Below are 16,784 nucleotides of genomic sequence, written 5' to 3' on the forward strand. Positions count from 1 at the left end.
TCCTCGGGTCAAATTTGACCCATATTCAAAACGTTTCTATATCAGAAATTTGGGTTTCTTTCAACCAAATTGTCAAAAAATAACGTGGATGGTTCCATACAACCATTGCTCTTCACAAGTAAAATAAAAGATCAGCTCAGTACTTTCATTGAATTTGGGTGTTTTATTCAATTTTATAGTATTTGGAGAAAAAAAATGATAAAAGAACTTTGAAAAGAATGACAAAAATGTCGGAAATAGCTTCAAAAACGTGAGGAAAAAAAACAACCAAAAAACTTATAAAAAACTTTGGGGAAAAGCGACAGAAGTGTCGAAAAAGACGACCACAACGTTGAAAAAAAAAAGAGTACATTTTGACACAGAAAAATAAAAAGTTGCACGGTCGAGGGGAGACAACACAAGGGTTAAGGACTGAAACCATTTCTTCTCTTTATGTGGTCATTATTAGTAGCTCATAGTATCAGTTGCCCAATGATGTTGTTGTGGTGTCCCAGGTGAGAGACTGTGTGTCACAGGGTGTGTCAGACAGTCAGAAAACATGTCTCACAGTATAAGCTCAGTCTGTGGGGGACTTGCAACAAACTGTTGTTGTTGCTGCCGTCTGGCAGACCATACCGAAGCATCCGGTCCCGCCCCAGCAGGCTCAGGGACAGCTTCGCCCCCACAGGCCACAGGACTTTTGAAATCTTTGCTTCAAAATGTTTTGTTATTATTGTATGATGTTGATATTGTTCAGACAGTTACCTAGTCAAGTCAATGCTCTTTTTTTTTTTTTAGAAAGATGAAAGTAAGACTACAATCATTAATCTGTATATAAAATATTTGGTACAGAAAAACAGAATTAAAGCAAACAGAGCCAAATTCCCCCATACCTTTCCCATTCCTCAACCTACTACTCTTACTCATCTAACTCGCTCAAGAGATACAGTACAACAGCGCATATACAGAGGCTTGTAGTAGTACTATTCATACCCCTTGAACTTACTTTAGTTTAGTTTAGTGTAATTACACTTTATCTTTCTTTTACAGCATCATAAACGCAACAATTCAGACTATAAAAGTACTGTAATGGAGCAATTAGACTCCCAGAGTTATTACATGCAGCTGCAGAAAGATAGTTACAGGCTACGTCATCATCTGTGTGAAGCCTTCAGTAAAATATCATCTTGGTTTAGATTCAAATTCAGTTTAATTTATTTATTTCAAGGTACAACTTATTGATTTCTCATGCACGTTTAACAGTCATTTTAATGTGGTCTTTGGTGTAAAACAACATCAAATATACAGAATATAAAAGATGTACAAAATGCAATATGAACATAGAGAATTCAGTAGTTTAAAAAAAAACTCAGAACATGACAGAAAACAAGCGGATTTCACTGAACAGTGGAGATGAATCAAAGGTTGGAGGTATATGTACGGTACATGTATTTACTGTAAACTACTACAGTATGTGTAACAATACAGTTGTGATTACTTTTTGGAAGTGCAATACTAAAGTGCTGGGCTACTCTTTGTAGGAAATAAAAGGTAACAATACGAGCAAAAACAAATCCGCAAAAGGTTTTGTGAAGAAATTTCACAAAATATTATATAAATATATATAAAATAAAACCTAATAAAGAATATATCATATCATTTCTCTATCAAAAAAATAATAATAATACAGAACAACTGTATAAGTATACATACACTTTGTGTGTATTTAAGTGACGTTTCTGTATAAAAACAAAGCTTAAAATATGTTAAATAAGCATAACAGTGTTTTTGTGAGTGCATGTGTTAGCTCTTTAACCCTCGTGTTGTCTTCCCGTTGACCAACAAGCAACTTTTTGTTTTTCTGGGTCAAAATTTAAAATTTAAACTTTTTTTTCAATGTTTTGGTCTTCTTTTTCGGCACTTTTGTCAGCGTTTTTCTTACTTTTATTCAAGTTTTTTAGCACTTTTTCTGAAGTTTTTTGTTGATTTTTTCAACGTTTTTTTCAAATGCCATAAAATTGAATACAACACCCAAATCAAATTCAATGAAAGTAGTGAACTGATAATTTAATTTACTAGTTATATGGAACTATCCATGTTTTTTTTTTTTTTTTTTAACAATTTGGTTGAAATAAACCCAAATTTGTGATATAGAAACTTTTTGAAAATGGGTCAAATTTGACCCGAGGACAACAGGAGGGTTAACTACAAATCATTTTACATTATTGCTGAGCACTTTCAAAAAAAGTGTGTCCAGTCAGATTGTTTGGATGGATTTGTTACCATTCAAGGCAGCCTTTGGTTTCCGAGGTTTTCTAAATGTTTCCTTTTATATGGAAATGAATAGAAACCTATGGCTTCCTGGAATGTGAGGGGGAATCTGTCCATCCAAAGATGTAAAACAGCAGCACGCATGTCTGCAAAAGCATTAATAGTGATGTAACGTGGACCTGAGTTGAGGTAAACAGGCTGAAACATGCAACAACACTGATCGTCTAAAGACAATAGGCTGGCGAGTTTGACCAAATACGATGAAAAGACCAAAACCAACAATGTGTATGTCTCTCCATACTTTATACCTTCTTCACCCTTCTTGTCGCTCTGAGCTCCAAGCCCATTAGTTCCTACTGAAGATCTCTAAAAACAGGTCACAGATATGTAATTTCTCCTTTTTTAAATAAAGGTTTAGTAACTTCCTTCTGTAGTTTTTATCCAACACATTCTCACTCCCATCGCGTAAAATACGGACGCTTGGTCAGGTACCTTTGGCGTTGTTATTGACGCTAAAAGTCTCCTTTAGCGTCAGATCTAAACGCACTTTATCTAAACGCGCTAGGTCGGGACTATTGGCGTCACTTTTGACGCAGTTAGGTTAAGGAAAAGATGGTAGGTGGGCTTATATAACCAAATTACCGAGAAAATAACATGGCTAGTTCCAGGTTCGCAAGTACAGTTAATGATCACTATACTGTCATTGAATTTTGAGTTGTTTTATTCAATTTTATAGCATCTAAAACAGTATTCTGACTCAACTTTGACATACACGAGTCTTTGATTATACATCAACATACATTCCTCTAATATTAGTCAAAATAATTCATAATGTCAGCTTTTTTGGACTCAAAAATGAGGTATAATTGGAAAATTCCAACAAGGTTTATTGACCATGAATCCCGAAAAATAAGTGTAACACTAGTGGTAATAAGTTGGTGTCCGTGGCGTGTACACATTACTGGTGGTAGTGGGAAAAACTGTCAACAGTAAAAAAAAAATGGTCGGCGGGGGAAGACAACACGAGGGTTAAACAACTTATTTTTCACTTTCACTGGAAATGTTTGGATCAGCTGTACCGGTGACGGCGCTATCTTGAAAATAGCTGCTAAATGTGATTTTGGTGGACGTACAGGAGCTATATCTGTCGATGGAAAAAGAAATTGCTAGTTTGATTGAACTAGCAAAGCAGTTTAGTGTTTATATGTGCAGTAGTTTTTCAGTTTGGGAAGTCCCAAGTAACATGTGCTAAATAAATGAAATCCGTCGGGGAAGCAGTGGGCAGCGCTGAGGACCCAGCAGTTAGTTGCCGCCCTGATACAGTTTGAGCCCATATAATGTCTTCAGAAATGAGCACTTAGAATAATAAGTTTTGTACATCAAAGACATTCCTCTCTAACTTTTATTTCTTCTTTTCAGTGTTTGTGACACAGTTTAGAGCCGCGAAGATCAAAGAATCGATTAGTTGCCAACTATGAAATCTATCGCCAACTATGTTGATAATCGATTAATCGGTCTGAGTCATTTTATATGAAAAAAGGTAAAACAATTCTCTGATTGCAGCTTGTTAAATGTCAATATTTCCTAGTTTCCTCTCTCTCTCTCTCTCTCTCTCTCTCTCTCTCTCTCTCTATATATATATATATCTCAAGCTTTAGGTACACAGATAATGCTTGTTAGTAGGATTCATTTTTGGTTTTGATCTTTTCATGGGATTTCTCAAGAGAAATATAAAATATTGCAGCTTTATCCTTTAGGAAAACAGCTGCAGTTAGGGTCACGTCCTCCGCATCACTTCTGAGGAAACATGGAGCCGGCGGTGATGGACGGCAGCCCCGTCTTCTCTTCTATCCATCGGTTATAATTGGTCACTTTGGTGTAAACGCCCGGTTTGTTCTCCTTTGCGCAGCCGTCGCCCCAGCTGATGACTCCAAACAGGAAGAGCCTGATGCCGACCTGGCACACCAGAGGCCCTCCGGAGTCTCCCTGTGGGAGAGAGACCAGAGACCAGCTGCATTAAAGCAAATCAACAGACTGATTCAGGAAGCCCCAGCGAGTTTGGACTTGTCGTGAATACCTCGCAGGCATCCTGGCTCCAGTCGGGACGACCGGCACAAAACATGTTATCGCTGATCATGCTCCCGTAATAGTCCTTGCGTCGACACACGCTGTCAGCGAGCAGGTTCACCTGAGCCTCTCGGAGGAACTGAGAATTGTACCACAAACCTGGAGAGAAGAAAAGCTGTTAGAACAGGTTATTATAGTCTGTAAAATACATATAATCAGAGGTAGAAACTAATTATTTACATTCATTATTTACATTAACCCTTGTGTTGTTGAAAATCAACACTTTTTCTGATGTTTTGGTCTCTTTTTTTCAACACTTTTGGCGCCTTTTTCAATGTTTTTGGCGCTTCTTTGACGTTTAATGCTTCTTTTCATTACCATGTATAAACACCACTAACACCAACGTACTACCACTATAGTTTCACACTTATTTTTGGAATTCATGGTCAATTAAAAAACTAATTTATAGGAAATTATAATTCTTGAGTTAAAGTGCCCATATTATGAAAAAAAAATCACTTTTTCTGGGATTTGGGGTGTTATTTTGTGTCTCTGGTGCTTCCACACTCATATAAACTTTGAAAAAAATCCATCCATGCTGTTTAGAGTGAGATACGGTTTCTGAATGTGTCCTGCCTTCAGTCTCCGGGTGAGCTGTTCAAAATCTGCACGGCTTCCTACGTCACTAGCTGAAACGAGCAGGCTAACCGTAGCATGCTAGCTCGTTCTGAATGGCAAAACACTGCTACAACACACACTAGTTCACCATAATCTACAAAAGAACTACTTACATGTCCCTATTCTGCAGGTATTCCACGCAAAGTTGGAAGTGTTATTCAGTATATATGCAGTGCATGTTATTTTTGGGTAATTAAAATTAGGTAGTTAAAGGTCCCATGGCATGAAAATTTCACTTTATGAGGTTTTTTAAAATTAATATGAGTTCCCCCAGCCTGCCTATGGTCCCCCAGTGACTAGAAATGGTGATAGGTGTAAACCGAGCCCTGGGTATCCTGCTCTGTCTTTGAGAAAATGAAAGCTCAGATGGGCCAATCAGGAATCTTCTCATTATGACGTCATAAGGGGAAAGGTTACCTCCCCTTTCTCTGCTTTGCCCGCCCAGAGAATTAGGCCCACCCATGAGAGAGAGAGACATCATGGCTTGAAAACAAGCGGTCAAGGCCACACCCCCACCCTCCACCTTGCCCCCCCCCTCTCTCCTCCTCAATAGCATTTAAAGCTACAGACACAGAAATGGCACATCCTAAGGAAAGCTCATTGTGGGACTGGCTCTAGTGGCTGTAATTCTGCACCAAGGCTGAATTTCAGGAAAGAGACTTCAGATACAGTATTAGGGGACCACTAAGGTCTATATAAAAGAGACTTCAGATACAGTATTAGGGGACCACTAAGGTCTATATAAAAGAGACTTCAGATACAGTATTAGGGGACCACTAAGGTCTATATAAAAGCATCCAAAAAGCAGCATGTCATAGGACCTTTAAAAAGAAACCCATATTTCTGAGATAGACATTTTGAGAACGGGTCAAATTTGACCCGAAGACAACACGAGGGTTAAGGTGATAGTTCTGATGTTTTGAAGTAACAAAACCAACCTCCGTGGCCAACAAAAGTTGTCGGAGCACAAATTGCGCAATTAGAAATGTAAAACAAAAACAAAAGTACAACTGTGAATCAAGGACAATTTCTGTTAAAGTAAACAGACATATGACTGTTAATACACAGGTATTTGGTAGTGTGCAGAGAACAGCCTCACCCTGTTGCTCTTTCCCGTAGCCGGCGATCTCACAGCTGACTCCAGGCTGGAGGTTCTGCTGAGGCGGCGGCAGACAGACGCTCCTCACCGAGTCGCTCTCCTTTGCACACTTCCCATTTTGTGCCTTCAGCTTCAGCAGAGCTGCAAAACAATTATCACAGAATTAAAGGTGGTCCGATACTATATTTTGCTTCCTGATACCGATTCCTGAATTTACGTATCGGTGACAAAAATGCTTCAAAATTGTGGGAAAAAAAACAAGAAAAACGTTAAAAAAAAAAAATAAATCGACAGAGACAAACTTGGAAAAAAAGTGACAAAAAAGTCAGAAAAAGCTTCAAAAACTTCAAAAAAAAAAAAATCGACAAAGACATTGGAAAAAGTGACAAAAAAACTTTTTGTTGACCCAGAATGACAAAAAGCTGCGTGGTTGACGGGAAGACAACACAAGGGTTAAACTTTCTGTGAAACATTAACAAACACAAACAATGAACGCCGTAGAACTTTCTTTTATTATCCAGTTTGTCAGTCAGTCGTAACGGAAACAGAACATAAACAAACTACTTTTAAAGTAGATTTTCTTCAGGGCTAAATGATGTGGTATCGGAATGGTGCATAGACTCCAGTACCCGCAGATAAAATCTCTACAAAGAATTCTGCTTGGCTTATATCACATAATTTACACCGCAGCATCTGAAGATGTGTTCATACCGATGTCGTTGTTGAAGTCCCCGTCAATGTTGTCGAAGCCGTCATGGAGGATGATTTCCTCCACCGTGAAGGTTTGCTCCACAGCGGGGTCGGTCTTGTTCCTCACATTTTTCCCCAGGGTGACGAAGAAGTTATCGTGTTTGGCGTGAGAGCTGAAACACAAATTCACAAAACAAAGTCCAGTCAACCTGATGTCACTTTCTCTTAGTCTATATCTTCGACGTTCCACTTCCGGGATTGCTCGGTTGCCGCCGGAAATTCCACCAGATTTCACTCATTTAGGCCGGATATCCATTACCTTTGGTTTTCCTTGTGTTGGTGTTCTAACCTCTGGTGGATTTCTGAGGACTATGGTTAACTGCTCCTCAGATCTCTGCAGGGTAAATCCAGACAGCTAGCTAGACTATCTGTCCAATCTGAGTTTTCTGTTGCACGACTAAAACAACTTTTGAACATACACATGTTCCACCAAAACAAGTTCCTTCCCGAGGCACCGTGGCTCCGCTTAGCGCTTAGCACCGCACAAGACGATTGTGATTGGTTTAAAGAAATACCAATAAACCAGAGCACATTTCTCTCCCATCCCAGAATGCTGTGTGGACTAGCCAGACCCTCCTCCACAGCACTGTGGAGGAAGGTCTGGCAATGCAAGACTACTTTCTCTTAACCCCTAACAATCAATTTCACAATTATCCCACCCGAAATGCAGCCCAGCTTTGCCCCATCCTATCCCAATTTAGCATCATTTACAGAGGTCCTAAGACATGGAACTCTTTCCCTCCCAGTCGACAGAAACTCTCTCTTTAACATTTTCTTTCACACATCTGTGAAATATATTTTACTGTATCAATAGCCTAACATGTTTCTTGTTTTTTTTTTTATGATTACTTTTCCTTTTCTATCTTTCTTCACACTTTATTTTCTCTCCTCGTTTGATTGTTCCTTTCTTCTGTCCCTTTTTCATAGACTATATGTTTTTTGTTTTGTATTGTTGAATAATTGTAGGGAACCCAATATGCCGAGCACCCCAAGGGTTTTCTGGGTTACCTTTGCATGTCCTTTTTCTTATTTAATATATCTTAAATGTATAATTGTTGTGTTTTTTTTAACATGTGCTAAATAAATGAAATCCTTTCTCAGCACCTGCTGTGGTTACAGTAAGTGATGTCACTTCCTACCCGTCGGGGAAGCAGTGGGCAGCGCTGAGGACCCAGCAGGCTGAGATCAGACTTCCTCCGCAGCGGAAAACCTCCCTCTTGGATTTGTCGTGCCAAAATATGGCAGCAACCCACGGGTGGGATTCCACAGTGGCAACTGTTCCACGCACGATCTTCATCTGCTTTCTCATGCCACATGTCGACTCTGCAGCCGGGGCGGCTGGGGGGCCGGTGGGGGGGACAGTCGAGAGGGAAAAACATGAAAATGTGACACAGTTTAGAGCTGCAAAGATCGAAGAATCGATTAGTTGCCAACTATTAAATCTATCCCCAACTATTTTGATAATCGATTAATCAGTCATTTTAAGTGAAAAAAGGTAAAAATATTCTCTGATTCCAGCTTGTTAAATGTGAATACTTTCTAGTTTCTTCTCTCCTCTGTGACAGTAAACTGAATATCTTTGAGTTGTGGACAAAACAAGACATTTGAGGACGTCATCTTGGGCTTTGGGAAACACTGATCCACAGTTTTCACCATTTTCTGACCTTTTAGAGACCAAACTAATCCATTAATCGAGAAAATTTTAATGAATAAAGATTAATCAATAATAAAATAAATGTTAGTTGCCGCCCTGATACAGTTTGAGCCCATATAACGTCTTCAGAAATGAGCACTTAAAATAATAAGTTTTGTACATCAAAGACATTTCTCCTTTTCAGTGTTTATCAAGTGAACCATCTTCAGATTGGTTTATTTGTTCATAGTTCCTTTAAAAGAACCCTCCATCCTTCTTTTCATGACATATTTGCATACAATCATCAATTTCATCCTTATTCCACACGTGGCTCTAGTCTCCTTAAAGGGTAACTACTTTTTTCAACCTATTCTCCTATGTTTTGTGTTGTAGTGACTGATGGGAACAAAAATCTTTGACATTGGTCCAGTATTAAGTGAGATCACTGCAGTCAGCAGCTGAGAAACAAGCTACAATGTAAGTTAATGGGGCAGCTTGTATTTACCTTCACTAAAGTGCTCGTTTTGGCGCTGACTGGCTCAGATTAATATTCGAAGCGTCTCACAACATTATGGAAAGGATTTCTAAGGAGGTCGAGCTTTCTATTAAAGAGTAAGATCCTTTTTTTAACATAAAAACATGTGAAATTGTGTTCGCTAAATCCACCAGACTCCATGTAAATAAACAGTAATTTTAGCATCGTAAAACACACTTCATTCAAAGATAACAGAAACTAAATAAAACTATGAAAAGCCGTTTTGGGTCATCTTTCCACTTTTCCAACCATCACAAGTCTAGTTTTGGTTAAAATAAACACATAGTTTACTGATTTACATGTGAAAATATGATGGCTCTATAGACGCTAAAAGTATTGTTTTTTTAAATGGAGTCTGGTGGATTTAGCGCTAGCGACTTTAGACTGCAGTGATCTCGCTTAATACTGGACCAATGTCAAAGATTGTTGTCACTTAGACACAAAAACATAGGAAAATATGTTGGGAAAAAAATGGTAGTTACCCTTTAAAGGTCCAATGTGTAGGAATTTCTCCCATCTAGCGTTGAGATCATATATCGCATATATCAACTCTCTCACACCACGCAGTTCAAAGTACGTATTACAGCTACGGTAGCCTTCACGCTTCAAAAAGCCGGTCTCTTGCTCTTTTCAATCTCCTTTTTCTTTTTCTGGGCGAAGAAGAAGACTCCTGTTTCTGAAATTTGGATTTTGAATACGTGTGGTCCTCCATGTTTCCTTCTTCAAACTTGCCGGGGCCGGGAAGCTATGATACCCATTAGCAGCATTAGCAGCACCTGTGAGTTTATCATGTGACAGCGAAAACGTGAAAGGCGGAGCAGTATGTCCTGTATGTCCCTTACCGGCTAACGTATTTCAAGATGGAGCATGAATATGGAGCGTCTACCCCAGTTCATGCAAATGCAAATGTAAAATGTCAAGCCAAAAGGAATACTTGGAATTGATAGTGGTGGTAAATATTCATGAAAAAGGACAAGTTTGTGAACGGGCAACACAGATTTTTGATAATGAACAACTAAACATGTTACACACTGGACCTTTAAGCCTCCTCTTTCCTTACTTCCCAATTTTTTTAATGTGTAAATAAATTAACGAAGCGAATAAACAAAACAAAATGAATCCAGTGAGTTCAGTAAGGCGGGGAAGTTACCTGGCTGTGGCTCAGTGGGTGCAGGTGAGGGCGAGGGTGAGGGTGAGGGCGAGGGCGAGGGAGAGGGCAGCGCTGGAAATACACAATCAAAAGTGTTTGGCACTGATGAAAAACGCAGCTTGGCTGAGTTTTTATTAGAAGACTTTAAAGAGTGAAAATGCACTTACACGACTCCAAGCCACAATGGGGAATAGCACAATACTCCCACACCAGCTGCTGGTTCTTCCACACATAACACCACGGACGCCGTTTGTAGTTAGGATTTCTGAAAAACACATCAAGTCCATAAAACTACAAAACATGTGACATTCAAGATGTTAATTCTGTACTCCAGCACAGCACTGGATTTGAAGAGAAACAATAAGCAGGAGGCTGTGATGGAAATGGAAATCTTTCTCAATCTGCTTCTTAATATGAGCCATGGAGTCCTACATGAACAAACATTTACGTTTAAATTTGCCAAATTCGGAACAGTTTCCAAACGTAAACTTTAATTGTTGCACATTTTATAATTAATATAATATTAAGAGGAATAAGTAGGATATGAACCCACATTTGTTTAGACGCTTTTAAAAGTGTTTTGGGCTGTTTACATTCATATTTAGTGAATGGCTTTGGTGTTTTATATGGGCTAAAAGTCCTGTACCGTTGATCTGAAGTGGATGTAAACACCTTTAAGTTAAAGCTCAGAAGGAAAAATTGAAAGGTGCTGTAGGTAGGATTGTGACGATCCAGGACTTAGCCAAAATATTTGAACATTGACAACTTCTCAGTCCCTCCCCCCCTTTCTGCTAAAGCTCAAAACGGTCTGATAAGCCCCTCCCCCCACAAGGGAGAATGAATGCGTGTGCATGAGCAGTGATTGACACACAGTTAGACACCCCCCCTGGCCCTGATTGGCTGAACAGGGAGCGGTGGATTTTTGCAAATCGCACTACAGGCTGTAGGTGGTGCCATTACCTGCTTCATGTAGTTCTACTGGATCATAGGGTCAGTTTCAGCAAATATGACAGAAAGTTAGTTTTATAAGTCTTACCTACTGCACCTTTAACTTCAGTTAGTATCTATAAGCTTTTTTGCTTCAGTTTTCATCACCTGAGCAACGGGCTGCAACTAAAACAAATATTAACATTGTCGATTAATCAGTTATTATTTATTTAATGGATTAATGGATTAGTTGTTTGGTCTCTAAAATGTCAGAAAATGGTGAGAAATGTGGATCAGTGTTTCCCAAAGCCCAAGATGACGTCCTCAAATGTCTTGTTTCGTCCACAACTCAAAGATATTCAGATTACTGTCACAGAGGAGAGAAGAAACTAGAAAGTATTCACATTTAACAAGCTGAGATCAGAGACTTTTGACTTTTTTTTCATAAAAAATGGCCCGTGGCAGCGTACCTGCAGTAGTTGTGTCTCCCTGAAAGGACATCAGAAGACATGAACTGCTTCCTGGTGTGTAAATCCCACTCCTTACATGTTCGTCCACTCTCTGACTTTGACTCTGTACCTCTGTAGTACAGTCCTACGCCCTTGTAGCAGTGAGATCCTTTTGAATTAAAAATGTGAAAAAAGATGAACGCAACTTGGTTTGTTTGTTAGGCCTCTCACCTGTTTCACAGTGTCTCCCCTCGAAACAATCAGCACACAAACAGAACGTGTGTTCACCGGAAGTCAAGGATGTTACCACGGATCCCTCCTGTACAACCAAGGGCGTAACTTTGGTTTCAACATGGGGGGGGGGGTTTGATCCCGGGACATGTATGGATGTATTTACAAAAAAGTGACAAAAACGTCAAAAGGCGAAAAATGTCGGAAAAAGCGACAAAAACTAAAGACTTTGAAAAAGAAATTGCCAAAAAAAAACTTTAAAAATTTGACAAAAATGTCAAAAAGAATGTTTAAAAAACCCTTGAAAAAGGAGACAAAAATTCCAAAAAAATTGCCAAAAAATACTCGGAATATTGACAAAAACATCAAAAATTGTCCAAAAAAAACATGAAAAAGGCAACAAAAATGTTGAAAAAGCGGCAAAAACATTGAAAAGGAACAAAGACTTCGGAAAAAGTCCAGTCTGTAAATTACGCCTATGTGTACAACCAATGGAATGATACACTTCAATACAGCCTCATGTTCATGCACAGGACCAGATCAATGTAGAGTCTCACCTGAACTTTCAAAGGAGGAGGAGTACGAAGACGAAGAGGACGAAGAGGTGTGGGAGAAAGACCGAGTGGAGAATCTCTGCCTTTTTTTCTCTCTCAATAAACCCTAAAAGTACAACAAAAGTCTGATAAGTTCTCATGAAAACAAATGCAACATTTCAATAAAAGTCAAATCCAAATGTCCGTACTGCTTCGGTTGTTGACAGAGCTGCCAGGGTGCAAATTAAAACACCAATGTTTTTCATCGTTATCATGTTGCGTCGCTGCACAGGCTCAAGTCCAAAGAGAGTGAGTGTGCCTGCAGAGAGCTGTATGGGAACCCTCTCTGGGGTTTCTCTGTTTTCTCTGCAGTGTGCAGGGAGGAGGGAGAGTCCTGATTGGCTGAGGAGCTCTTCGGCAGGCTGGCCCACTTTATTTGGTGTGAAGAAACAGCTGCTTGCTGGGCGAGGTGGATGACTAAGTGCTGTTGATGGACTTCAGTAATTCCCAGAGAGAATAACAATAACTGGTATGTTCGGAGCCTACGTCAGATTGGACATGCAGCTGTTTAATACGGTGGATTTATCAGATTGTGGATTCAAATGAATCTGAGGAAAAGTTCTTTATTTGTCATGTGCACAACAATAACAGAAGTAGACGTAGGCCTCAGGCACCTCCAACAACTCATTAACGTCAGGCTCTTCTCACTTTACATTCATACTTAGGTACATTTCAGTTACTTGTACTTTTATTGAGTCTTTCCATCATCATTTATTCTACTTGATACGTGTACTCTACTACATCTCAGAGGAATATATTCTACTTTTTACTCCACTACTTTAGACAGCTTTAGTTACTTTTCAGATTAAGTGTTCCTTTCTGTGTTGAGAAAAGTCTCCTACTTCTTAAAGTGCTCCTATTATGCTCATTTTCAGGTTCATAATTGTATTTATAGGTTGTACCAGAATAGGTTTAATTAGGATTAGGTTTTAATTTAAAAAAACAACAACATATTTTTGTCATACTGCACATTGCTGCAGCTCCTCTTTTCACCCTGTGTGTTGAGCTCTCTGTTTTAGTTACAGAGTGAGACCTCTCACTTCTGTTCCATCTTTGTTGGGAGTCGGACATGCACAGTACCTAGGTAAGGACTACTAGCCAGTCAGAAGCAGAGTATGAGGGCCCTGACAGTACCTAGGTAAGGACTACTAGCCAGTCAGAAGCAGAGTATGAGGGCGTGCCATGCTAGCAGCTAGGTGAGCATTATAACGTGTGTTCCAAAGTGACCACGTTTGTCTCTGAAGTAAAGGCTGGACTACAATAGAGCTGTTTGGAGCAGTTTGTGAACAGTGTTTTCTGTTGGAGATGGTAAGTCCCTTTGGGGTGGACTTTGGGCTTTTTCACTTAGTAAACATATAACATGCACATATATATATATATATATATATATATATATATATATATATATATATATATATATGAAGTTCGAGAGTATGATGACGTCAGGCTACCAAGTGTGAGTACGCCCTAACAAACCAAGAAAGAATCACAAACCCACTGAGATAAAGAGTTAAAGGGATATTTCACTGCTGGAAAGCTGAATATATCTTTAAATTGGGTCACTTACGTAGTATAAATGTGAAAAAAAAATTGAAATTGGTGCCTTCTAGGCAGAGAAAAGCCAGGAAAAGTGTTTTTGGCTCATGTGGATGAAAGACACCAAATCCCAGAATGCAATTGCTTCGCTGCTCTGAGTCCACTCGCCACGCCTACCGTTTACAGACAGACAGAGACGGTCAACTCAATTCAACTGTGTTTTATTGTCATTTCAACCATATACACGAAACAACGTTTCACTGTGGCTCAAGTGGTTACACAATTAAAATATATAAAAACGACATTATATAAAAACAACATACGAAACACATTATATGCTCCGTAAAGTTCAGCTAACACATACTAGCATTAGCGCTTGGTAGGCTGTAAAACACATTGGAGACGAGACAGCAGGTCTCATATTTCAGACACTGCAAAGTTATACATTGTTTGTCGGGCTATTTCGTTATTAAATTCACTTTGGATACTTTTTTAAGCGAGAAATCAACCATATAAAGCCCAAATATGGGCCGTTTTACGAAAATTGATGGCTAATTGCAAATTTGGTAAGACTTTAGGAGCTCCACACAGTCTGACGAGAAAGCGGCAACCTCCATACCCAGTTAAAGTCACCGGTTCTCGGGTTTCGTTAGCTGCTACTGTCCCTCCAATCCTATGTGTACAGATAGCAGCTAGTTAGCTTCATTTTCGGCATAACTTTCGTATATTTACAGTTTGAATTTCGTCACGCCACTTACATAACATATACCCCAAGGTCTTATAAAGCTAACTATGGTGTCCGATTTCAATTTAATGAATTTTTGTGAACATTAGGGGTTTTGTTAGCTGCGACTGTCCCTCCAATGGACACACATGATATGCTCCGTAAAATTCAGCTAACACATAGATAGCACTAGCATTAGCGCTTGGTAGACTGTATCACCGAGTATACAAATTTGCGTATATTGTAGAATGGTCGGCATTTAACAGTCACAAACTCCACCAGCAGTTAGCAGTTAGTTGGATACAAGCACCCCCATTTCTGCACCAGGCATTCCGTGTTAACACAGGTCACCTCCACTAGCTAGCCTTACCCGGCGACAGAGCTAGTAGAGTAGCTAGACTGGTAGCTGGATAGTCTGTGGCTGGATAGTCCAATACAGCAATTGTTTCCACAACAACAAAAACACAGCAGTGTCTGACTCGTTCAACGTCCACCGCTGATGATATCCCTTTACCGGCCAGAGGCATCGAGCTGCACAGCTGGTCTCCATAGCCGGCGGGCGAAGCTGTGTTGAGTATTCCGTCTGTAATAAAGTGTCCTGCATAGTCTCCGATCTGTACCAATGTATCCCGGTGGTACACGTGTGCGGTAGTTTGAATGCACATAATTGTTGTTCTAAAATTTCCTTCGGGATGAATAAATCTATCTATCTCAAGTTTTGATGCTGAGAAGCCACGCTACGCGAGGATTCAAGATTGGCGGGTTGACAACATGTGGAAGTAGGTCCTACTACTGGCTGTAGTCCATAGCCTCTGGGCAAAAAAGCCTCAGATGACGCAAAAATCGTCATTTTGCGTCATCTGAGGCTTTTTTCCAGACCCTCAATCCAGAGATCTCCCCTCTCAGGGGGACATGAGGGAGGGAAGCACGGCCATTCAAAAATACTACCGGGTTTCTACTGATACAAAGCTTAATGCTAAATCGGTGAAGTATCCCTTTAAGAGTTAATGTTAATACACTTTTTTTTTTATTTATTTATTTTTTTTAAAAAAGGTCAGACTCCAAGTCAGAAATTACACTTTCAAGGTCTCCCCTTCCCTCTATTTCATTTTAAAAGTACAATCCAGTATGTCAGATGACTGGATCACACAGTTTGAATATATATTGATTAGACATTACAGGAAATGTCATATATTCCCTTATTGCAGCGTTATTGGTTTCTTTTCTGTTTCCTCCATCTCAGACTTACTTTATGTTGTCATTTCTCATAATATAATAAAGATTTATCAGACATTCTCTTCCCTCTCATTTACAAACAATTAGGGCTGCATCTAACAATCATTTTCATAGTCGATTGATCTGTCGATTATTTTCTGGATGAATGGATTAGTTGTTTGGTCTCTAAAATGTCAGAAAATGGTAAAAACAAAATGTGGCTCAGTGTTTTCCCAAAGCCCAAGATGACGTCCTCAAATGTCTTGTTTTGTTCACAAGAAAGAAAGAAAGATATTCAGTTTACTGTCACAGAGGAGAGAAGAGACTAGAACATATTCACATTTAACAAGCTGGAATCAGAGAATCTTTACTTTTTTCATATAAAATGACTCAAACCGATCAAAACTTTGCAGCTGTAAAACACAACTTTGACAAAGGGAACATTTAAAACAATTTACAGATTTTAAACCCAGAACACAAAAGAAAGACAAATGTAAAATACATCAAAACAATAAAAGATGATAAAAACTGTTGTGGTTCTTAACAACACATTTACACAATGAATCGTTCACAACAGACTGAAAAGAACTATTTCTCTCCTGTGTGCACTCTCATGTGTGACTTCACATTTGCCTTCCTGGTAAATTTCTTCCCACAAACATCACAACCAAACGGTTTTTCTCCTGTGTGGATTCTCATGTGTGTCTTAAGATGTGCTAACTGTTTAAATATTTTCCCACAAACATCACAACCAAATGGTTTCTCTCCTGTGTGGAGTCTCATGTGTGTCTTAAGAGTTGACTGGTGAGTAAATCTTTTCTCACAAACATCACAACCAAATGGTTTTTCTCCTGTGTGGATTCTCATGTGTCTCTTAAGAGTTGACTGGTGAGTAAATCTTTTCCCACAAACATCACAACCAAACGATTTCTCTCCTGTGTGGATTC

General features: G+C 39.2%; 2 protein-coding genes and 1 long non-coding RNA gene across 3 annotated transcripts in view; all 3 read right to left on the reverse strand.

Annotated features, from left to right (window-relative positions):
- Positions 1-1,491: 1,491 nt before the first annotated feature.
- LOC116061481 lies at positions 1,492-3,487 on the reverse strand. Its single transcript, XR_004107726.2, has 2 exons — positions 3,286-3,487; positions 1,492-1,796 (listed from the first exon to the last, which is right to left on the reverse strand). It is a non-coding gene; the product is annotated as an uncharacterized LOC116061481 (long non-coding RNA).
- A 393-nt stretch (positions 3,488-3,880) lies between these two features.
- On the reverse strand, positions 3,881-12,631 carry plaub (plasminogen activator, urokinase b). The gene is made up of 10 exons (XM_035997796.1): positions 12,512-12,631; positions 12,327-12,429; positions 11,560-11,707; positions 10,330-10,427; positions 10,163-10,234; positions 7,984-8,182; positions 6,806-6,957; positions 6,095-6,235; positions 4,328-4,476; positions 3,881-4,236 (listed from the first exon to the last, which is right to left on the reverse strand). The coding sequence occupies exons 1-10, from the start codon at positions 12,575-12,577 to the stop codon at positions 4,042-4,044; spliced, it is 1,323 nt and encodes a 440-aa protein (XP_035853689.1). The 5' UTR covers positions 12,578-12,631; the 3' UTR covers positions 3,881-4,041.
- A 3,613-nt stretch (positions 12,632-16,244) lies between these two features.
- Positions 16,245-16,784, reverse strand: part of LOC116061479 (zinc finger protein OZF-like) — a 3,323-nt gene continuing 2,783 nt past the window's right edge. The window contains exon 2 of the mRNA XM_031315710.2: positions 16,245-16,784. This exon is cut by the window's right edge and continues 1,134 nt beyond it. Within this exon, the coding sequence (XP_031171570.1) occupies positions 16,426-16,784 (359 nt within the window). The 3' untranslated portion in view covers positions 16,245-16,425.

This window comes from Sander lucioperca, chromosome 22 (assembly GCF_008315115.2).
Source record: "Sander lucioperca isolate FBNREF2018 chromosome 22, SLUC_FBN_1.2, whole genome shotgun sequence".
In the NCBI taxonomy this organism is placed as follows: Eukaryota; Metazoa; Chordata; class Actinopteri; order Perciformes; family Percidae; genus Sander; species Sander lucioperca.

Bases quoted from the DNA above. Each gene is read 5' to 3' on its own strand.
- plaub (XM_035997796.1), bottom strand. From the start codon at position 12,577: ATGATAACGATGAAAAACATTGGTGTTTTAATTTGCACCCTGGCAGCT. The intron at 11,708-12,326 runs GTGAGACTCTAC...TTAATTCAAAAG, and splicing joins CTCCTCCTTTGAAAGTTCAG to GATCTCACTGCTACAAGGGC. The intron at 10,235-10,329 runs GTAAGTGCATTT...GTGTATTTCCAG, and splicing joins CCATTGTGGCTTGGAGTCGT to CGCTGCCCTCTCCCTCGCCC.